Source organism: Lepisma saccharinum, chromosome 5 (assembly GCF_977018435.1).
Source record: "Lepisma saccharinum chromosome 5, izLepSacc3.1, whole genome shotgun sequence".
Classification (NCBI taxonomy): domain Eukaryota; kingdom Metazoa; phylum Arthropoda; class Insecta; order Zygentoma; family Lepismatidae; genus Lepisma; species Lepisma saccharinum.
In genome coordinates this window covers 38,691,343-38,716,208 of record NC_139233.1, presented here as the reverse complement: position 1 = coordinate 38,716,208, position 24,866 = coordinate 38,691,343, and the positions used below count along the sequence as shown (strand labels likewise).

Here is a 24,866-nt window from a genome sequence, read left to right as displayed (position 1 = left end):
CACTGTTAAAATTGTATGGTATATGGATGAAACAATTTTGAATCCTCACTTGACACACATTGTCATTAATGTCTTCCGGAAAACAGGAGTAGCTACCAGTAGTGGCGTGCCCAAGGGGCTAGGGGGTTGATGGGGGTTTTAACCATCCCCTTTCACTCAGTATTCCTAAAAAAAAAAAAAAAGAATGTCAAAGGTAGGAAAATATAACAAAATTAGGGCTGACTACCAAGAAAAAGTATACATAACCCCTCTCTTTAGAAAATCTTGGCATAAATTACACTGGCTACCATGCTGATAAGAGGGCCAGGGCAACCATGAAATATGTAGTACTGATGATACACCCTGCGCAGGAAGGCCAAAAACGGTGACAGTTCCACAAATCATCGATCAAGTTCATGGCCAGATTCTAGTAGACTGCTGCATATCAGCGAAACATTTGGCAAGGAAGTGGGTATAATTCACTATGATCTGGGAATGCACAAACTCTCAGGGAAATGGGTGCCAAAAAATATGTCCATGAACTCAATTGGCAAAAGGATTGTGGCATCCTGGAAACTCATGTCCCATTTTGAACAATTCCTGTCCAGATTTAATTACCATGAATGATCACCATGATCAGGAGACAAAGCAACTGTCGATGGAATGGTGGCATTGTGGTTCACCTTGCCCGTATCAGGAGGCAAATACTGACTAGGAACATTCGTGTGAGGAGCAAAACTTCAAAACTATTTTTTAATTGGTCTGCAAAAGTTGGAGCAACATGCCAGAAAGTGCAATGAGCTTTGAGAGGAGTATGTTGAGTAATTGAAATTTCATAATTCCTACTGCATTCCTTCTGGATCGAGCCACAAACTTCTCAGTAACCCTGTAACCCGAAACAGTTCTTATCATTCTTCTTAGAAAACTAGTCTTCCTGACATTATGTTTTAAAAGTTTTCTTTACATGTTTTTTTGTTCTTGTTAAAACAGTTTAAACAAATTTAACGCTTCATTTTGTTTCTTAACAAATTTTGCCAACCCTGCTGTAAACTCTTTAAGGAGCGTCTCCACCTGAAGCACTGAATAAAACATTTGAAACCCCAATTTTTGTCAATATTTAATGTCAAAAAGTTTATCTGAGAAATTCAGTCAGAATGCATCCAGTACATTGCTCCACTTCTCAAGCTTGAATGTCATGAATGTTATTTTATGCATCTGCCAAATTAACCCCTACAAAGTACTTATGGGTTAATGTTCAAATAAGATCCTGAGTGCCATGTAAAATATGCAATACAGGGGACCAATAGAGAAGCATAAAGAAAAGCAAACATTACACTGTTTCATACATTTCCATTTATTTTTTTCATTAAAAAAAGGCATTAGGCTGCAGGTACTTTATAGGTGTGCTTGACGTGAAACAAGAAACTGCAGGCCGAATCTAGTAAATGCTACAAAGAAATACAGAATAGTTTAAGCACAAGAATGTATCGATACTATGCAGAAATCTAATAATAAAACAAAAATATCAGTGTTTCCATCCACTGATTTTTTTTTTTTATACATTTACATCATCTCACGAGACAAAAGAGGCTAGCCTCAACAGCTACGAACTGTCTTGCAGTAGAACATTGTCAATGCCACCATAGAAAAATATACTTTAAGCACCCTATTAGCACATAGAAATGTTCTGCTTGCTTATTTCTTTTTTTCAAAACAGAACCTGTTACATCAAACCAAAAAAGGTTTATAGACAAGTTCGATGACTTGAGACCTCAACACATTTGGTGAATGGGTTGTTAATGTACTTTCAGTCCCATTAATTTCAGGCATTATTTCATGGTTTACTCTATCTAAAACAACTTTTATAGCAACAATTGAAGTCTATTGCTTCAGCAACAGAAATAAGGCAACTCCACTGAACACATTGTATCAGTACAAAAAAATAACTTATAATCTAAACAATGTAACAACATAGTTGCGTAATGAGTTAGCTTCCTTACGACAGAACAGGCATGTGCTTATCACAGATAGCATTAAGACTAAATGACATTATGAACAAACTAATTAGTATTTTGTTTGGTGTCATGTTCATAGAACATTGAATTACACAGCAAAACTAATACCAGCGTTTGTCAGACATAGAATAATATTATAGTCTGTTGTATTTATGAACAGTTAAAATAAATTGTATATTGTTCCAATCATGATTTTAGAAATGTGAAAAATAAAACAAATATTTGCGACCCAACTGTTATAAAAAGCATAAGTACTTCGAGTCTAGAGAAAATGCATATCATTACTTCATACGGAATACATATTTGGGATTGTCTGTTTCACATCAACATTCATTTCCACGATTATGTAACTTGTAACCTACTATGTAACTTAATATACTTAAAATTCAAAACATACAAATTTTAAACAAAGCATATACAGTGCGATCATTTTTATCGCACACATTGGGATACATAATTTGTCTTTAGCACATTGACATTGAGTGAACACGCTGCCGCCACCTACCATCTCAGTCTGGGGGGAGGGGGGGGGGCACGAACGTGAAACCGGGAGTTTTGCTGACAAGAAGAATATGTATCGCTTGACCTCAAAGGGTCTGTGGCTCCCTCGTTCCTCTGACTTATCGTCACCAGACTTCTTTCTCTGGGGTTTCTTCAAAGGACGTGTATATCGAGCAAACCCATGTACTCTACAAGACCTGAAGCGAGCCATTACTCCAGAGATGAATTCCATTAGCCCTGATGTCCCATGAAGGGTGTCAACAAATATGGTGCGAAGGGTTCGGACCTGTCTTCAGGAAGAAGGTGGACATTTCCAACACTTGCTGTACGACATTTCATGTATCAAATCAAATGTGAATATCTCTGTATCACCCGTTACAACAGTGGTAAAACTGACAACAGTTATAATATGTTCAATGCATCTATGATGCCACGATCTTCTCTGTAGTGCATTACATAATTAACACTTCAAAATAAGGCAAGTGCATTTTTTTAGGAAACAAAATGCAAGCTGAAAGGCAAAATCAATTACAAGATATAATCTTCTCTTTACAAAATCACATTCTTAATTTCATTTAATAAAGTTGACATGCACAGAAACTAATTTTCAATTGTAGTGAAAAAGTTGGTCCCTTAAATATTAATTGTCCTTAAAAATAATAATAATCACTGGACCTAAAGTAGACTAGGAAATGAAAAGTGGATAATGAATTGTACCAATGCTATTCACTTTTAACTATCAAATATGACTATTTAGTCCATATATGCAATTAACAGGAAACTAAGAGGCACTGTAATGCAAAAAATTACAAGAAAAGTTCACCTATGGAATTGTTCTGCTTGTGGTAAGGAGAAAATGTTTGCGTAAAATTGCTAATGAATATTGGCAGTCCTAAACCAGAAAGACGTTTCTTTCTGCAGGAACACAAGTCTTGCTTTCAGGTGCATCTCAACATTATCTTTCAATTTTTGTCTGTATAACAACGACAGATGGAATACTTGAAACCAAGGAGAAGCATAATGTAAAAAGATTTACAAGGAAACTTCCAGACATACACTAAGCATTTTAAGGGATAATTACAATCTGGATCATCCTTAACGAATTTCATAACGGACATAATTAGATCATAGTCAAGTGCGCAAATATAGATATATATATATGTATGTTTTCAGCATCAACCAATGGTATACTGCACATTATGAAAAAATGCTCAAAATCTGATTACTTCTGCGGTTACAATGTGACAATATTTTAACATGTCCAAGAAACTGACAGTAACTCAATTGCCGAAATACTCAAGAATTAGTTTTCTGGGTCTGCCTTTATACTAATAAGTGATTTAGGAATTCCACATTCTAAAGATTCACGATAGCATGTCACTATAATCATACTTCTGCATAAGAGAAAATATGTTTTGGTCAATTTCAAGGTTACAAGGCAATCAAAGTACGGGTTGCATTATAGATGTCACACAAGTTTAATGGCTTATGTAATTTGTAAAGCCACTTTTTGTGTGATGCATGAAAATTAGAACCTACTTGCAGACAATGCAAGTGCATGATACTTCTGTGATATAAGGGTCTGTAAATTGTCTTATTTTTTAAAAACAAAGCTTTTAATAGCGTTAGTTTCTACCAGAGACCATTGGACTGTATGCAAGATTATTCTGCATTTTACAAATAAGCCACATTAAAGGAATAGACAGTAATGGAACATAAGTTTTCTTCAATTTGCCATCATATGAACACCACGTGGGAACTTTCCATAAACAAAACAGTCCCACTTTTGCCCATAGTGTACCTGAAGTTGGTAAAATAACCAGTTTCACCAAGGCCAGTTACTTTCATTCAATTTGTGCATTTTGTTTAAATGTGCCCAATATCTACCAAATACTGTTCAAGGTAAGCTCTGAAACAAGGTATCTGTTTCCACATGGAGTGGTGGAGCAGCTATAGCTGAACCTTTCCCAGCAATAAAGTATAGTGAATTGAACTGAAAATTGACACATGCACATCTTAAAAAAGCTTAAAAAGGACGGACGTTGTTAAATTATTATACATTAAATTTATAACTTACAAGTTCACAGAACAGGAAAAATATACTTATTCAATATCCATAAAAAAAGGCAACACTGCATTAAATGTTAAAAACAGTTTTGTGGAGCTACAGTACTGCTCAGTACAATACTACTGTACTTTCATGAAAATCAACATATTGAACACGATTATTTCACTTGCTGTAATTACCATTGAATATCTAATTTAAAAAAGGATGTAAGACAATCTGACAACGATACACATTGTACATAAAAAATCCGACAAGCATACAGTCCGATACAGAAGTGGAGTGTACAAATGTAGTTCATATTTCCAGATCTTTTATAATTGTCCAAAAGTAATGGACATAATATGTGTTAGGTGTCTGTAAAGCTTGTCTGCTTACTGAGTTTCTAACTTTGAGCTCCTTTGTTCATGACTATCAGTTTTTACACAGTGTGTAATTGTTTACTGTAAAAGTGAACATTAGGGAGGATCTTAGGTTCTGAAAGCTAACAAGAATGGAAGAGGAAATAATTTTTATACCGAAGTCACAAAGCACCAGACTGGTAATCTGATATCAGAAAGGCCAATTGTGCAGATAAATTTGGGCTAAGGTTATTTTGCATATAATTACTTACAAGTAAATCACATTAAAGCAACAGACAACAATGCAATGTATGTTTTTTCATTTACCATTACATATAACACAAAATTATTTCATAAATTGTTTCTGAAAGATACTTGCGTTATTTTTCGGCACTGAATTCACACTGAAAGCAGGATCAATTTGTATTATTTAGCATATTCTTTCTCACGATTAATCACAACGACGGGAATGAGTGATGATTAGATAAAATTGATGAAACATGCACAAAGAACACTCATGTCTGGTTTTGGACTTGAACCTGGGAACTTCAGTGGCCACATCAAAAGTCAACTACTTAATGTACTCAGTTACAAAGTTGGCAGAAGCAGGTTAGAATACAAACGGATTGAGGAGAATTGCTGTTTGCTATTATGATGCTAAACAAGAGTGAATTTAGAACAAGAGCGAGAACATTAATACTTTCTGACATATGGCATACCACATACTCAAAAAATGGGTTATACTAGCACATTGTTTCCGAGTAAGAATTTTTGTTCAGGTGGAATTTTGAAATTAGTATCAATGCTTGGGTTTTGAATACGAACACCATCATCAATTAACCATTGGGAACACCAAAACCACTGATATTACTCAATATTTCAAACAACTTCTAGTTGATAGAATATTCAAGCAATGGTATCGCTGAATATGGGTATAGGTTAAAATAGGTCGGCCCTAGTTGTAGCTTCATTTGCAAAATTACAGGCATATAAGCACTCTCCTTTGCGTATACAAGAAAAAAATACCAAAAAAGAACAGATCATAACCATCACAATGCAGAACAAAAAATGTTTCTTTCTTTAAATTCATGCTTACTCAAATATATATAATTCAAAGTGAGTCACTGAAACCGATAAGCAAATCAAGTAATTTATCCAAAAAGTGACACAGAATTAACAGTACTTGTGTTTGAAGAAAAATCTTTCATTCACAAAAGACAAATGCAGTTTCTTTTATATACTGTATAACATCATGTTTACATAAGGCTTGCCTTCTTTAATATTCTTGAAATTTAAAATAGGAAACATCTCACAGACAATTAAGTGTATAATGCATGCACCAAATTTAGGCCACAATATTTTTAAGTTCAGCAAATGAAAGGAACTAGATACCAAATGTGTTGAGATCTCTTCTATGACTATAATTCAATATAAAATAGTTTGCAACTACGTATGCCCACACTCTCTTATTACAAACAGTAATTGCAGTAGCATACTTTTCTTTATCTTTTTCAAAATTGAATAAATTACAGCTCAACATATTCCACATTATCACACAGGATATCGAACATTTATATTGACAAATATAACAAAATTTTTTTTAGCTTGCATGGTTGTATTAAATGTGCATATAAACTTAGTGTTTTATTACTGAAGTATAAAATGCAGTTACTTGATTGAGCATATACACCATCTTTTTTTTTTTTTCCTTTCTTCAAAACATGAGTCCATAGTTCACTGTTGAACTAATGCAAGAGCCCACAGAGAGTACATTTATTGAATAATTACACATAGCATTTCTACTGGAACTTTTAAAAAAGTCACAGTCCAGAGTTTTAAAAAAATTGACATTTGTCCTGTTACTTGTTGGATATCTTCAGAGTATATTAGCTAGTCTAATAAAAAATTAAGGCATTCACATCCTTATCGTGAATGCAATCGACATACAAAAATTAAGAAACAATATTTTCTAATTCAGATACTTTAAAAACATACATTTTTTACCATTGCTTTGTCCATATTAATTATACTTAAGTGTGCTCGGAAAACATCTACTGTACATAAATTTCAAGGCTATTACTGTTGCAGCTGAAATATATGATTGACAGGTGTATATTTTGGCACAATAAGATTCTAGAAGTGGTATGTACACAAACATTGCCAGGAATTTAATGTTACACAAAAGCATAGGCAAAAAGTAACAAGTTTTGTTTTTATGGTTTTCTAGTGAAGAGACACCAAATTTGGCCCTAAATTTGTCATAGATGATAACCTTTCAAGAACACAAGAAATAAATAGTGCAGATAAAAAGAACTATTCCAATTTTGGGGAAAAAAAATATTTGTTGAAACATAGCTGGGATTTCTGTCAATATAATTACTGGTCTGACACTTTACAAGGGTCATATTAAAAGCAGAGCATTTAGTTTTTTTCGGGCAAATCTGTAACAGAAGAATGAGGATTGTGTAGTAGGTGGTGCCATCTGTTGTGTATCCTTGAGTTTCATAAGACAGCAGTAACTTTCATCACATGACCAGTATTACTCTTAACATGGCATACAACTATATTTAGTTTTGTCAGTGAATTTATTGAATTTCTCGTTAAGAGGAATACTGCTGCAGAAATTCACCAGACTTCAGTGTGCCTACAGAAATTTGTGCATGGGTACTATTAGTAGAAGATGTGTAAAACATTTTAAAGATGGGAACATGAGCATCCAAGATCAGTGGTGGTTGTAATGGTCACACTCGAACAGCATCTGAATGGAACAAGGAAAGGGTTGGGGAGATTTCCTTGAACCTGGGCAAACAATTAATGATGCTCATTATGTCCAGACACTGTACAATCTCCATTGCGCATTGCCCAATCAAGCCTTGGAAGGAAGATCATCCTCCAGCATGACACTGATCGGCCCCACTCAGCTCCCTTCACATCAGAAGAAATTGACAAAACACTCCTCCTACATTCCAGATCTAGCACCATCAGGTTACCATCTGTTCGGATTTGTGAAGGATCAGATGTGAGGCCAACGGTATGATACAATGGATGCAATTCAGAAAGAAGTGTGTCAGTGTCTTCGGTAGGCTTGATCTGATTTCCAGAATGGTGGGAAAATATGTACAAAGAAGTGGAGATTATTTGGAAAAGTAAATAAAAAAAATTAAGGTCATCTACTTGGTTTTTCAATAATACATCATGATAATTTATGAAAAAATTGTTGCTCATTACTTTTGATATGACCCTCGTAGTAAGGAGGTATGGATGAAAATCAAATCTCTTTTTTTTTTTAAAAAAAAATGGAGGCTTTACAATACGAACTATTTTGGTGCAACTTACATTTTGAATATTGCAGTTGTGCAAAAGAAATAGTTTTAGGAAAATTCTGAGGCAAGTATTTATCTAGCTTGAAAGTGGAACACAGGATCTTTCATAAGTATAGATCAGTGGAATATGTTACATAATGAATGTTCACTGCATTATCTAAAATTAACGAAATCTACATTTTGCCATAGGAACAGTCTGAAACCTGTCTTTGCACAAACAAGAATATTGCATTTAGGAGTGTGGGGAAGATGTGTATAACATAAAAAATATGTACGTATTACCCTCCCTGTTCAATTATGTACAGCCAAGGAACTGTAGTAATTCTACTTTCCTATTCATATTATTACTAGAGTTGTATTGGCAGGAAAGTATCAGTTCAAATTTGATCATTAGTGCTGGCAGTACTTTTTGGAGTTTGGGTATCTTGTGTACAGAGTAGAATTATCCTGAAATTTCATTTCATTTTGCACCAAAATTGTGGTAAAAGCGAATCTCATACTTAAAAGATGAGAATTTTAATATTTTCGTTATCTCTTATGTAATTTATTGAATACTAATGCCAAAGTATATATCATATACTAATTGCAACTGAAAAATTGTATATTAATATTTTTAGAGTATAATTATAATTTAAATACTCTAATTTTAAAAGGAGTATTGGTATTGGTTCAGCCCTAATTATTACAATAATTGAGATCAACATCCGTGGTAAAAAGTTTAAATAAATGGTGTGGGACCTGCTAATCAAAAAGGTGTCGAAATCTAACAGGTGGGATTAAGATACACAGGGTGTCTGTCATCTCTTCTTGTTTTACCAGACTGATATCATCAGCTACAATTACACACACTGCGTTTGAAATTCAGTCTAACTAAAGTGCAGTGTGTTCCACAAATGTGTACTCAGAGTGAAAGACAAGAAAAAAAATTATCAAAAAAGGTGAAGCCATGTTACAAAGGTCCAGGTATTGAACCTCAAGAACTATGAATGAAGACATCTGAATTTCATGTAGTTGAATTGAATATCCCAGCATGTATTAAAATGCTCATTAAGGTGAATCATAAATACATTTTTTTTAAATTGTTTTGTAAAACTCAGCTTTTACTTTGTGAAAACATGATTAATTTCAACATGATCAATCAAAAAAATCAGACCAGTAAAACTGTTAATTTGCCAACTAGCTTTCAAAACTATAATTTCCAGCTTGCTTCTTTTCTCATGTAAAACATGATAAAAGTTTTCACAAGTGCTGCTGCCAATTACCATTATTGAAGTAAAAAATCACAGAAAAAAAGGTCAAAATAATGATAGTCACAACTGCATGATATAACTGTCACCATTGTTGTAATCGAAATCAAGATGATTTCAATTGAATCAGACACATTTTGTACTAATAAGTACTCATAAATAATCATGGAACTTTACTTCAATAAAGGATCAGAGGGAAAGAATGATATGTTCACTATTGTAAAAAAAGTGGATATATATATATATAGATATACACTTCCCTGTCACTTGAATTTTCATCTTTCATGTTACTGATTGTTAACAGAATATTTTAGTGATGAAGCAGATCTCAATGCCATTGCTCCCTCAATACAGTAGGACCTTGATTTCACATTTGCCAAGGTATACAGGTAAAATGTAAAATCAGGGAACATGGAATTGGGGTTCCACTGTATTTTGTTTCTTATTCTTACTATTTTGTCAAAGCAATCCTTAGTACCTCAGAAACTTTCTTTTTTTACTTTTGAATACAGGTTTTTACCTTATTTAAATCAAATTGTTGCTACTACAGTTACAGACATACTATGTATGGAGGCTGATTGATAATATATAATACAAACCAGTAATGTGGTTTCTGAATTTATGTGTAACTATTTCATATGGACTTCATGCATAAATATGACCTTTTTTGTTTCACTCTCTGGATATGCAAAACGATAATTTTAATCCTCAACAGATTGTAGCAGTGATGTGATAAGTGTGTTCTTTAATCAGCCAGAGACATGGTGATACAATCACAATTACTTTCTATTTTTTGGCAGTTTGCAAAATGATCACAACCTTTCCAAGTCCCTTAGTATGTATTTCTGCACCAGGTTGCAACGGTATATGGAAATATACTCTGGGCAGTTGCAGGGTATGTGAGTACAGAAATCTTGTGATAAATCAATATTGATTAAAAATTATATTATATAAAATATTCACTCTGTTACAAAATGTGTTGATATTGAGTTCCCCCCCTTTGTATCATATTACCCCTTAAGTGTAAACATATGGAGTGACCTTAAAGCACTGTGCAACAAATTAACAGAAGAAAACAGCCCAAAAAAGGGTAAGAGGGGAAAGCAAATGTGTATAGCTGATGAAAAGCAATGAAAGAAAAAGGGGCAATAAGCAGGCAAAAATGCCTGTTCTGTAATGTCACTTGCTATAACAATTCATTTCAGGTTTTAGCGGAGAACTGAGAGCTACAATGGTCACACGCTTAAACTCTAATAATGTTCATTTAAAAGTAGAAATAAACTACCGTTTCATAAAAACAATCTCTCAACAATATTCACAGTCACTAAAAATGAATAATAATCCAGTCTTTGAAAAACAAATGCACATAACAAAAAATCAGCACTTCTGAATGTCTCTCTATTGTTACTCTGGCTACAAACTACACTAAAACATTCTTCTCAACAAAAATTGCAAAAGCTCCTACAATTTACTCTGGTTTCCTTTCACACACACACATATCCTGTACACATTACCACACACTCCACACGATTGCACGTTTTTTTCTGCGTATGTAAGCTAGAGAAGGAAAAAAAGATTTGCTTAGGTATCCACAGCTGTGTCTCAACAGCAGCCACCATCGTGTTTCACCAGAAACAACATAAGCAAATGTGTTCCTCTTATTTCAGCTCAACGTTACATTACAAGAACCATTTATCCTGTTTTCACAAAGCTTATCTCAACATGCGCAGTAATTTAGAAGTCGCTTGCACAATATATAAATTATATATAAAAAAAGAAAAGAAATTAAAGGACTAATCACTTAATAGAAGTGCTTAAAAATAAAGAGATCACCGCTCTCTTCTCTCGATGTGCAATTCTAGACAAAGTCCTGTCATCCAGGCTGAGAAAGGGCTAATCTTGATGGAGTTCCTCAAGAGACTGACGAAATAGGATTATGCGGTGAGCCCATCTGAGTAAGAACTTTATCCAGCCACTGTAGTGGACCATGAAGATGGATTTCTATCCAGCATGGCGTGCTTGTGACGTCTTGTCTGTGGTATTCTGCTCCCCACCCTTTGACGAATGACATCCTGAAATGAATACATAAGCAATTACAGCGATGAAACCAATAAAATACCTAACATAACTAGGTGCTACAAAATTTTCATGTCTGAGAACGAAATTCATGCACAATTACAAGAATTCCTGGTTAGTAGATACCTGGTTATATATACTGCTGGACAAAAAAAAACAGACACCTTAATATTTGACATCTCAATTGCTACTTATGAACTACACTCCAAGTTAAGTATTGAACAATTGAACATTCATTATTGAACATTTTCCATACTTTTTCCGTTTATTATTTATTTTAGGGATGGAACCGATTAATCGGTACTCTATCGGTATTGGCCGATATAGGCATATCGGTGTATCGGTAGAATTACCGATTATTTTACCGATCCGATATATTGATCAATATCTGATAATTTAGTGCAAAATTCTGCCATTTTGTTGTAATTTTTATGGATAATATCCATGCCTTACTTTCTAAAAAGTAAATGTCTAAATATGCAACTTCTTTTGCACTGCAGTTGCCTTGAAACACACATTTATTATGGAGGGCAATGAACCTTTCAGGTTCTTCAAGGACCATTTCTAATTTTATATCGGATCGGTATCGGTAAATTTTATATCGGTATCGGCCAAAATTTCATATCGGCCCATCCCTAATTTATTTACTCGTATTTACTTATTTGGAACACCTAGTAGGCTCAAAATCAATTTCATGCAATTTTGTTCTAATTTATTGATTTTCAATTCCTGTTGATGTTATTTTGTTTAATGTCTAGAGACATGAATTTTGGTTCATAGTAACCACAGTAACAGATATTACTGACATTGTCATTGCTGGTGTTTTTCTTGCAAGTGTATTGTAAGTTTGCTAGCTTGAAACTTGAACGTGAAGAGGTAGTAAAAGCAGTAGCTCTTCGTGATGATGTTCGTAGTGTGCGCCAGCGGCGGCTCAAGGGGGAGAGCTGCCATGCCATGGCACTACCCTCAGAAGAAACGCATACCCCAAGTATTGTTAAATTAATACGAGGCATATTTTTAAAGTAAGTACCGTTTTGAAATTCCGCCGCTGCAGCGTTGTGGTCGGTGTCCCGTGCATGCACACTGTGTACCTACATCTATTGGCAAGCCACAGACGCCATTGCGGCAACAATCGATTGTGTAAACATTTGCTTTTGCGTATTTAAAATGCCTCCGCCGATTGTGAAATATGCGCTGTTATTCGTTTTCTTAGTGCTAAAGGCGTGAAAGCAGTTGAAATTCACCATCAGAATTGTGAAGTTACGGACAAAACATTATGAGTAATGGAATGGTACGCAAATGGGTAAGAGCTTTCAAAGATGGCCGAAAGGATGTTAATGACTAGGAAAGGAGTGGGCGACCCTCAGTGATCACTGTCGATTTGGTGCAGAAAGTCGACGAAAAAGTGAAAGAGAACAGATGCTTCACGATTTCTTCGTTATCAGAGGAGTTCCCTGAAGTTTCAAGAAGTGTTATCTACGAAATTGTTACCGAATGCTTAAACTATTGAAAACTGTGCTCATGATAGGTACCAAAAATGTTAACTGAGCGCACAAAAGCAAACATTTACTTGTGCGTTATGAAGCTGAAGGTGACGCGTACTTAAGCCAAATTGTCACAGGCGATGAAACATGGGTGGCCTACGTTACACCCAAAACAAAACAACAATCCATGGAATGGCAGCATTCAACATCACTCAAGAAAGTGAAGTTTAAGCAGACGATAGCCTCAAAACGGCCATGTTGCAGTGGCTGTCAACTCAAGCGGCAAACTTCTATGACGACGGAATACAAAAGCTTGTTGTTCAATATGATAAGTGCCTTAATATTGGTGGCAATTATGTGGAAAAGTAAATAAAAGTGTGGTCTTTCATGTAACAATAAAATTGTTACAAAAAGTTTACTTGTTTTTTGTACATATCAAAACGGTACTTACTTAAAAAATACACCTCGTACATTGATAGTTTACAGACAAGGACATTTGAATCTTGCAATCGGTCAAGCTGACATGACGACCGCCTCAACCACCTCACTGCATCACCAGCTGTTTTGTACCCTTGTGAGGCACCGGTCCGTGCTGCCCACGAAATGGCCTTAACAAGTTGAGACACGTGCAAAGGGTTGAAGAAGTCTCAGCGAGGAACATTTCCACCATGAGCCGCGAACAAGGTGGCAGGAGGTGGGGTTAGCCCATAAGACAGCAGTCGTGCCCGTTTTTGCCTGGCACGGCAAGGGAACTTTCGCAGTGTTGACACAGTTGCCACCTTCAGAGATTAGTTGCTAAATATGATGGATTTGTAAGACCTGTTGGGGAAGAAATTCGTGCTATCTACTATCTACTAGGTACTATCTACTTTTGTTTTACTAAAGTAAAAAAATCCTATGGTGATGCGAGTTTCCTTTGACATATTTTTACAACAAATGTCTAGGATATTTTCGACATCCAGTTGGAATATGTGTGCATGGGAGAGGAGAAGGTGAGAGGATTTGTTTTTCCCTTCCTCTTGTAATTGTTGCGTTTTTAGTGAAGTGTCCTGTAGTGTATAAAGATAGTTTAGTGAGTGAAGATGAATCGAATTAGTGCATTATTACTTAAACACTCACTGCTTTCCACATTACCAAACGAGGATAAACATCTTGGACAGTGGCGCAACCTCAAGGAGGGGGTGGGGGTGGGCATTGCGGAGGTTTTTTTTTTTGATTTCTTGATCATGTTGGCACTACCCATCAGGTCCTAGGTTGTTAGCACGTCACCAGAAGCGAAGACTAGAATTTGCTACACAACACTTACATTGGAATGTGGAGCAGTGCGAAAAGGTTTTATTCTCCGATGATTCAAAATTCAACCTATGTTCATCAGACGGGCATGAACATGTGTATAGAAGAAATAATGAGTGTTATGCGCAATGTTGCTTCGTTGAAATAACACCCATTGGAGGTGGCGGAGTCATGGTCTGGAGAAGTATCTCTTTACAAGGACGTATAGAGTTGGTTCTTGTAGAGAATAGGGCAATGACAGCTCACAGGTATATTACAGAATGTTTGGCAGATCATGTAGTACAATATGCACCATTCATAGGCCCGAACTTTGTTTTTATGCATACCAATGCCAGTCCTCACATTGCGTATAGTCACGGAGTACCTGGACGAAGTTGGGATTACGCAAATAAAATGGCCACCACAAAGTCCAGACCTAAATCCAATAGAGCACGTCTGGGATCAACTGAAACAACATGTCAGAACCTGCATAATAGTTCCAGAAACAATTGAAAGCTAAGACGTGCTATTCAAGAAGAATAGGAGCAATTGGACCAAGAAGTGATTGCCAACCTTATTCGAAGTATGTCACGGTGGTTACAAGCTGTAATTGATGCCCGAGGAGGTAACACCCGCTACTAGACAGCTTATATACCCCACCAGTACCAGTTAACAAATTTTAAAAAAATAAAAAATTGCTAAGATTTCCTTCTTTTTTTTTTCTTGTAGTTTTCTGTTTTAGTTTTTGTTCTAATTTAACTTATTAACAATAAATTTTAATTTGTTTTCTGTTGAATATATTCAGGTTTTCTTATTTCCAATAATTTCTGCAACATTTAGTTAGCCTTCGAATTAGAATTTATGCGCTTTCACAAAAAATGCAAGTGTCCAGTATTTTTGTCCAGCAGTGTATTTTAAACAGTCCTTAATTTAGAACTCTTATAAAATAAGTTGGAAATAAAACATTCCAGTTGTTATAATAAAACAGAAGAACAGTGGAAGAACTACTAACCGTATAGTGCACATCTTCGTAAGTTCATAAACTGCCTCAAATCCATGGTTTACACTCTGCGAGAGCAACTGCGCAAATTCCTGGTTATTGAAGATCTTCAGTGAGCAACCAGGTGGTATTTTGCACACAGTACTGGGGTGGAATCCATGGTGGTGGTTGCAATTTCTTGACTGGACAAAGATGGCACTATCTGACAAACACTCTGCGTAAACTTCACCTCCAACATAGTACAGATGGACTCCTGAAAAAAATTCAACACTGCAATGTAATTTCTACAAGTTCTGTTGCCCCTCCCCCCCCATCTGCATGGCTAATTCCAATTTTACCACTGCCATCATACCTTAATATCAATGTTAAAAACTTTCAACACCCAGGCTTTTTTCTGTTATTAGCCTCGATGCCCAGCCTCTTTTCGGTGCAAAATTTGAAACTGTGCACTGTTCTAAATAAAAATTATAGCTAGGAAAGTAATGATAATATAGGTACAAATGATGCATCATTTGGTTCAGCATCAATCAGGCTTACTAAATCAAAGCATGTATACCTTAGTAATTAGAAGCAGAAGGAAAAAAAAACTTATGAAACTCATAGTCCCACCCCCCCTGGACATTGTGCTGAAATTCTGGCTGGTATGTGTTTCACTCTCACACAAAGTACTAGTACATGAGTTATTTTTACATTTTTACACAATAAAGAGAGAAAAGTACAGGAGTTTCTATTTCAAAAACCGTATTTACTCATGTATAATGCGCACTTTTTTCCTAAATTTTTGCTCCCAAAAACTGTGGTACGTATTATGCACAGAATAATTCAGACAGCCAACATGAAACCAAACGGGGTCATTCCATGATTTTGGGACACTTGCATTGATTTTTCATGTTTACGGAACCCTATCATGGTATATATTGTTGTAAAGCTTAAATCCTGCAGTTTCTGAATATGGCAACAGTATTCCATTCAAGATAACGACACTAATGTGAAATGCGGTTGAAATAAGTTCATCACAAAATGAAGGAACGTTCGGATTTCTATGGTGCTTTGAAGAAAGAAAACTGACCAAATAATAATATATATATATGGAGTGTGTAAATCCCTTAATGGAAGAAATCTTGTGCTGCTAACTGCTAGTTTGAAGGTCCTGAATGTGCCTCATATAAATGTTACATTAGTCACGGAAAAAGTATATATTTTGAAGTTCTTTTAGAAAAAGTAAAGATGGAATGAGCAAAACAATTTAAGGCCATTTCATACGATTTTTCACTATGTACTGTAATGTTCTGCAACACCAAGAAAAGCAGTGCAACTCGGGCAGAATTCGAGCATGCACCTTCAGTCACATGGGATGCATATCAACAGTATTTGTGGGTAAGAAATAATAGAAAATAACTTCCTGCACACTGCAAATCCGTAATGTCATTTTGATCTTGCTTTCTACTATTACAGAATAAATATGGTGGTTAAAGAGTGAAAGCTTTGGGATGTTAAACACAGTGGAGGGAGAGTGGGGAGGTGGCATGGATTGGAGACTTATTGTTTACACAACAGGATATTCTCCTCTTGGTCCACATAGCAACAGCTTTACGACCTACAACTAAGGAAGCCATTTCTTGAAACTGGATTGTACTGCAAATTATATAAGAGATATAATTTTTTGTAACTTTTGTAACTCATCAAAAACAAGGGTGCACATTATACACGCATAAACATGGTAATTCTTGAAGCTTTCCTGGCAGAGAATGATGATGAGGTTTCCTCTGGATATAAACCAGGTGATTTCCGGATAGGCTTCCAAGCTTTTGAGAGCTAACATCACACTTCAATCCCTGAAGATAAGTGTGATGTTAGCTCTTGAAAGCTCGGAAGCCTATCTGGAAATCACCTGGTTGATATCCGGAGAAAACCTCTTATCTTGTATCTATTTATTAGAATGCAACTTTTGGGGAGAAATAACATTGGATAAGGTCACTACACGATTAACAATGAACTGTGTTCAAGTCTCAAAAATGGCACAGTTTAAAAATGCAAGGTTGTAAAGGACAAACACAACGCATTAGATCCTCAAAGACAGTGGAAAAGACCAGCTCTTATCAAAAAGCTAAAAACATTTGTTAAAACACTGTCATCATCTCCCAGCAGGGAAGATAATTATTTGATCACAAATTCCAATTCTCCCCAGAACGTTGTTGCAAAAATAATGAAAATTATACATTTTGTATAATTTCCTGAATATTTAGACTCCACAAAAGACTCACATTCCGAAGAATGATTAAATTCCAACACTACTGCAATCTGCCAATACTGATACACCAGCATGAGTTCAGCCCTAGCTATGATATAATAGAACAAAATATTAATGCGGAAAAAATTATGAACACTGCTGTTTGTGAAAATTGCAACACCTAGAAAGAATGACCCGAATAAATCCAAACTCGGAGGATGTGTAGAACAGTGTACCAGCAATAAGTGATTAGGATTGCAGAGAGATGGCGTGCATGTAGGCCCAGCAGCGCCCTCTCTTGTGTGACCGGAAAGGTCAGTGTTACGCCAAGCTCAGTCAGTGAAGAGCCGTCAAACGAAGTGGAAACATGAAAGCAAGTGCTGGTATGCCTCGTCGACGTCAAAGGGTGCAATATCATCATGTGAGTGAGTTCAAACGGGGCAGAATGATCGGTGTCCGGGAAGCGGGTTTGTCATACCGTGACATTTCGGTTTGTACAGGGCATGCTGCTACGACAGTGATGCATGTGTAGAACCAGTGGATAGAAGAGGGTTGTATGCAGCGACGGACAGGTACTGGACCACGCGATGTGACCACAGCACGGGATGACCGCCATCTTGTCCGCATGTAGGTAACGGACCGTACAGTTTCGTCCACAGTGTTGGCTCGATGTTGGAGCACTGCAATGGCTGTGGACCTGTCTGCGTCGACGGTTCAACCACGTTCAACGCCGTCTGCTGCAGGCTGGACTGGTGGCACACATGCCATTGCGTCGGCTTTCACTGTCCAGAAACCACAAACACCTCAGACTACAATGGGCACGTAAACGCCGTCGCTGGCGTGCTGAGTGGCAAAATGTAGTGTTTTAAGATGAGTCCCACTTCAACTTGTCCTACAGTGATGGCCGCATACGTGTTAGACGCTACCGTGGTGAACGCAATCTGGCAGCCTGCATTGTTGAGCGGCATAGCGGACAAACGCCAAGTGTGATGGTTAGGGGTGTCATTGGATACAACATGCGATCTCACCTCCTACGTATTGAAGGCAATCTGTACAGCAACCGCTACATGAGGGAGGTTTTAGAGCCTGAGGTACTGCCCCTCCTTCAGGCAACTCCACATGCCATATTTCAGCAGGACAATGCTCGACCACATGTGGACAGGAATGTGCAAGCAGTCTTCGAAGAATGACGGCTACCACTGCTTCCCTGGCCAACACGTTCGCCTGACATGTCGCCCATCGAACATGTCTGGCATATGGTTGGTCGGCAACTTGTTCGTGATGGTCCTCCAGCAACCAGTGTGGATGCTTTGTGGACTCGCATACAAACTGCGTGGAGGGAGATTCCCCAGGAACATATCCAGACCCTCTTTGATTCCATGCCACAACCTGTAGAGGCTCTGTTTGCAGCATGTGTGGGCTTCAAACCATACTGAATTCTCAAGGTCAGACATCATGTACAGTTCTGTAATCCTAATCATTTGTGTATTGGCATGTACCTAATCTGTGATATAAATTTCATTCCAATCACATGTATCCTTCTTGGTGTTGCAATTTTCACAAACAGCAGTGTATTTTCCAACATGACACACTTACCTTTTCCTATGTGTCTCCTAGTATTTTCAATTGTCGAGTTCCGATTAACATTTGAGAGTTGTCCGAGGCAAAATCTATCAGAATTGTTACTTGGGTTGGTAAAACCATCCACAATAATGGAGTGCGACTGACAATGGAACACTTCACCAACTCGACAATTCAACTCGTAATATGCAATACTTGCCCAATATGGGGGTTCCTGAAATAGAATTCACACGTTCAAGAAAATGCCCCTATTCTACATCATAAACAATTACAAATTATGCTAAAAACAGCACAAAAACAAATTAAAAACTCAGTTTCAATCCCTCCACAGGGTCATCTGAAAGGACATCAAACAGGAAGGGAGCTAACATGATTGTCCAGGCATGTATAAAAAGTTTTCTACCTATTCAATAAAATACAAACAGTTCATTCATGTTATGACAAGGATTGTCATATGGCATAATATCCTATCATTTTGAATGTGGGTGCAGGGAAAGATAATTAAATGTTCACGTATAAAGTTATACTTACTCGTAGTGGAGAGAATTCACGATGGAAGGCGTGCCAATGCTGAAGGTAGATATTACTGCTTACCAGTAGTATCGGATTACACCGCTAGATGGCAATGGTCATTTTTCATTATTAAAATGTATTTCCTCCAGTTAAGTCTAATCTGTCTGACAATTAAAGTCATAATCAATTGTATTATTGTTCAAGTTTCTCTGTCTCGTTATGACCGGAGGCTATCGAAGTATATATATTTTTTAAAGTTTGAGCCCCAAAAGGTTTGTTGTCGCCTTATGCAAAGGGTGATTTTACGGGATGCCGTAACTTGCCCATGAAAAATTATAATAAAACATATACAGCACGTTACGCTCCATGCAGTTATAAAAGCGTATATTCGGCTTTATGCATTAAATAAGCATCAAGGGGTCCTTGATACACACACTAAGGTATACAGTGCTCAATTAACGAGGAAAATAACAGTAGAGTTTCTTGGGTCGAATGTGGTGTGCAAGGAAGAAGAAGAGAGACGTGTTGTGGTTCCCGCAAAAATATGGATGTCATAGTACTTGGATGAAAATATCAAGTGGTGTATATGTTGGCGATATTTGCTTCCGCACGTTATACATGTGGTTGTGATGTCATGATCTTCAATTTTGGATGCCACGCATTCAAAGGTGGTGCATATTTTTGGCTTCTTTCACATATAAACTAATATGTACTAAAAAGGTTGAACTTGTAGACATGTTATCAAGGTTGCCACTTCGTGACGTACATGATGATGATCCTAGGCAAGAAGAATTTGTGTACCAGGTTAAGCTTACGCCAAATACAAAGCAGGCGATTTTGACATATTGTAAACGAGATAAAATTCTTAAGTTAACGAAATCTTATTGCAAGAATGGATGGCCACAAGATGTGAAAGGGTTTAAAGGAGATGAATGGGAGGATCTGAATCGATATTCAATTGTTTGTAAAGTTGTTATTGATAGAAATGTGTGTTCAGCCATCTTATAAATGGTTATTGTACGTTTAGTATTAAATTGTTGTTATTTTGCATCCTCGTGTGAATCATTTAACCTCTGCGTGTAAATACACGACAAAGTGTTTCGTTGAAAAAAAGTTTGTCCCAAATAACAATCACATGTACGTAACGGGTGGGTCTAAACTTAAAAGTGATGATAAAAAAATGCACTCATAGTTTACTTGGGAACATATCAAAAACAAAAATGGTATGACACGAAGCGTACAAATTACTCAAATTACTTCCTTGTGTCGTCTGCTATCCAATAAGGTACAAAAGTTGCTAACATTCATACTTGTGTACAAGAAATAATACTTCATTCATCTTCATGTGAATGGAATCAATGAACAATACCATTAAAGAACATTACACGTTTTGCTCAAAGTGGTCACCTCCGTTACAAATGCAGGCACGCAGGTTTTTACTGATATTTGTTCTCGTAACTTGTGATGTGATGGTGTCCTTGATGTGTTGACCAGCTGTTAAGATCCTCTCCCTGAGCTCTTCTTGCGAGTTTACCGGTGTATTGTAAACTAAGTCTTTCATGTGGCTCCAATTGCAGTTGTCTGGCTTGCCAAACATGGCAATTGAATGTGTTAATGAACCAATTCATAAAAATAGGCAAATTACAGTAAACAAAATTGCAGCTGAAGCAGATATTTGACATGAAAGTGTGCACTACATCATCACAGAGAGTCTGAAGCTCCTCAAAGTGTGTGTGTCTCAGCTATTGGTAGACCAAGAAAAGGAATGTTTTCACAAAGAGCTCTCACATTTTTCGATCATTATGTGCAAGGAGATGACTTATTAGTAGGGGCATGCATATTTCGTTTTTGACGAAAAAACTAAATTTGAAAAAACACATTGTAGTGTTAATTTTTCATGTTTTTGAAAGGTCAGAGATGCATTTTGTGACCATGTTTTGTCACGAAATAATGCGAAATGAACTGCAAAAAGCGAAATTAACTCTTAAACACGAAATTTAGGGTTTATTCACCGACGCGGCACCTTCTGAGGTCTGAATTATCCTGAGAGTTATGCAATTCCCAGAAAATTGATTAATTCTGCTGTTAATATTGGAGAAACAAAAATTGCCTCCTTTACACAGAAATAAACTTAATACTCTGATAACTACATAAATGGGCTATTAGAAGTGAAATGTTAATTCTGTGGAATAAGTGTAGTTTTTAAATCAAATTTAGGATTATATTCACAATTTTGAAACCAAAATGTATTTTTATATACCACTTTTGATCCAATTTTTCACCGCTATGACACCGATATTTTATTTTATTTACCGCTTTTGAACCCGAAATAGACTCAGTTTTTATACCGAAATCTTGCTTTTTTATTTACCAAAAATATGTGCCTCTACTTATTAGACAAAATACTGACCGGAGACGAGTGTTAGATCCACAATTTCTCACCGGAAACAAAACTGGCTTCATGGGAATGAAAACATCGCGAATCACCACCTCCAAGTAAGTGTTGAATGGTTCTATCTGCTGGAAATATCATGCTGGCACCTTTCTTTGACAAGCAAGGGGACCCACGATTGCTGGGGCATCCTACTGTAAAATTATGTAGAGGTTGCGAAAGGCAGTCAGGGAAACTGGTAAAAGGCATTGTGCTTCTTCATGACAATGTAAGACGGCATTCAAATTACGTTTTGCAAATATTTAAGTGGAAAATGTGGCAGCACCCTTCCTATGGTCCAGCCCTCGCACCCTGTGATTTTGTTTCCTTGGACCTATGAAAATGTGAAGCAGCAAGACCACTCCGATGAACGAGTAACGGCTGTGTAGACTGTGTGATGCAAAGCATGAGAATTTGCCCACGAGGTAAGGCCATTCGTTCTATCAAGTGCAGTGACGATCGAGACAAAGAAACCAGCGTCAGGTAAACCAACCTTCATGATAATCGCGACGAGGGAAAATAAAATAAACATTGCATACAATTTTCAGTTATTGTACTTAACTTTCATAAGTGTCATTCTCACAACTGGATAGCAATATTAGGCTTAAATCCAGGAATGTGTGTGGCTCAGCGGTTTTTGAAAACGAGGTACCTCAGGTATTATATCATACTGCTATCTGATCAAGTACATTTAAGTTAATGTCATAATTTGTAACTCAAGAGTTTTCAAACATAAAGTGTAATGTAAAGTTGGATCCATTTTGAATAAATAATTGAATGTGCGAGTGAGGTACTCATGCATGATGTTTAGTTCTCTATCTTTGTGTGTTCACTAAACATATGATTTCTTCCAGGTGAGAGAGATAGATGTATGAGTGCTTGTTAAATAGTGGTGACATTTTTTAAGCATGGTACTGAACTTGTATAATTCATAAATCATAAGAGTGAATGTGAATTGACAATCACATTTTACCGTGAACTGATCTTACAGATTTATCAGGCATGATGCAGGGAAAGAGCAGGAACATTAATGTTGAGGTATTTTAAATCTCCTCTGGATCCTATTTATTCTTGATAGAAATTTAGAGGGTATTAAGGGCTATTCAGTAACCACTTTGTGCATTTTCCTAGTACAGGGCAGTTTTCTAACAGATGGGCAAATTTGGAAATTCTCTCATTTTGTCTTAAATTAACGGGAACTTGAAACATAGTTATCCTATTTCATGCTAGCAGGGATTGACTTGTTGAGACCAATCAATCGTCGCCAACGCAACCGTACGGTTATTCTATGGGATGGAACTGAATTGGAAAGGACGAGTTGCTTGAGTAGGATGCGTGATGTGGGTAAGGTTTGGAGGAGCAAAAAGTAATCTCACGGAATAGTCAGGGTTGGGCAGCCCTGCTAGAGAGGACCATTAAAGGACAGGAATTCTTCAAACAAGGTATAGAGAAACTCGTGTCATGCATTTGACAAATGTTTGAACATACTTGGTGATTATGTAGAAAAAATTAGTTTCGGTAGTATACTTTCATGTAAATACAAGAATTGCTCTCAACATTCCACATGCTATTTCTTTCATGCTAGTGCGACTAACTTTTTGACTGACAATAGTATTTTATTACTGTACCTGGTATGAAACAGGAGCAACTTCAGGGAGTATACTATTTGATGTATCCATGGCTGACTGGTCTCCTGGTGTAGCTGGCTGACCATGCTGACTGTCATCCGGTGGACTGTATGCAGGAGGTGGAGTTTCTGGTGAAAAAAGAGAAATAATTAATTTCCTGAACAAATAACATCATGTTATGTTATATGTACGAACATTGTACTGGTTACAGGTGGTCAAAAATTAACTATGATGACAACCAGAATTTCCAGGCCAATGGAAAATATTGATCATTAATACCAACGTTCCTAACAAGGTATGGTGTGTAATATCATTTAGACCTTGATTTTTCAGTGATATTTTTTTCCAAAATTGGTATTTTTTTTATCTTTTGGCGTTAATCTCTCCAAAAATGAATGACTTTGTTTTAGCAAATTTCCTGTGTGCCTTTAAACTAGTACTTTTAATTCCAGGCTGCATGGCCTACATCTGCTCATGATGGTTTCATACACTGGAAACGAGTTTTTAGAAGTTAATTTCTGTTATATCTCGCACAATAAATACTGATGTCTATGATGCAAGTACACAATCAATCTCTGTCAAAATCATGCCTCTTTCCTCTGTAAGACAAATGTACATTATGTATCAAATGCTGATGTTACGAGTCATGTGTGATTGTAGGTGTGCACTTCATCTCCACCAAAATTGTGCCACCTCCGTCATTAATGCAAACTCTGTCTTGTGTAACGGATAGCAATGTTACAGCAGTTCGCATGCAATAGTAGGTGGGTACTTAATAATATCTGTCAGAACAGCACTACTTTGCCCAGTGATGTAAGCCTTTCCAATAGAAGATGAAAAATCACAGGTAACATGAATTACAAGTGGTTTCATGCAGCTGTAACGCCTACTCCACAAAAACAGGAGTGCTGCTATCTGGAAGATAAAACTTTACCATTTACTCTGGCAAAGTTGTTCAGTCGAGATGGAGTCGTGGATCAGTGAACAACGTGCATTCGTTGTGAAGGCATTTTACAAAAACAACGAGTTATGTGGCGGCACAGCATGCATTTCGTCATCACTTTAATCTCGCATGTAATTCATTTTTCAGGTTACATGCATTCGCAAGGAAGCCATTGACTATCAACATGTGAGGCCAGAGAGATTATTTTTTAATAAGTTGTAACAGAGGGGTTTTAAT

General features: G+C 36.6%; 1 protein-coding gene across 1 annotated transcript in view; it reads right to left on the bottom strand.

Moving 5' to 3' along the window:
* Positions 1–1,309: 1,309 nt before the first annotated feature.
* Mad (mothers against decapentaplegic homolog 1) overlaps positions 1,310–24,866 on the bottom strand; it is a 41,336-nt gene continuing 17,779 nt past the window's right edge. Inside the window, exons 5-8 of the mRNA XM_083122454.1 lie at positions 23,687–23,814; positions 19,130–19,328; positions 15,316–15,556; positions 1,310–11,543 (exon numbers count right to left, since the gene is read on the bottom strand). Of these exons, the coding sequence (XP_082978580.1) occupies positions 11,384–11,543; positions 15,316–15,556; positions 19,130–19,328; positions 23,687–23,814 (728 nt within the window). The 3' untranslated portion in view covers positions 1,310–11,383. The remainder of the gene's footprint in view (positions 11,544–15,315; positions 15,557–19,129; positions 19,329–23,686; positions 23,815–24,866) is intronic.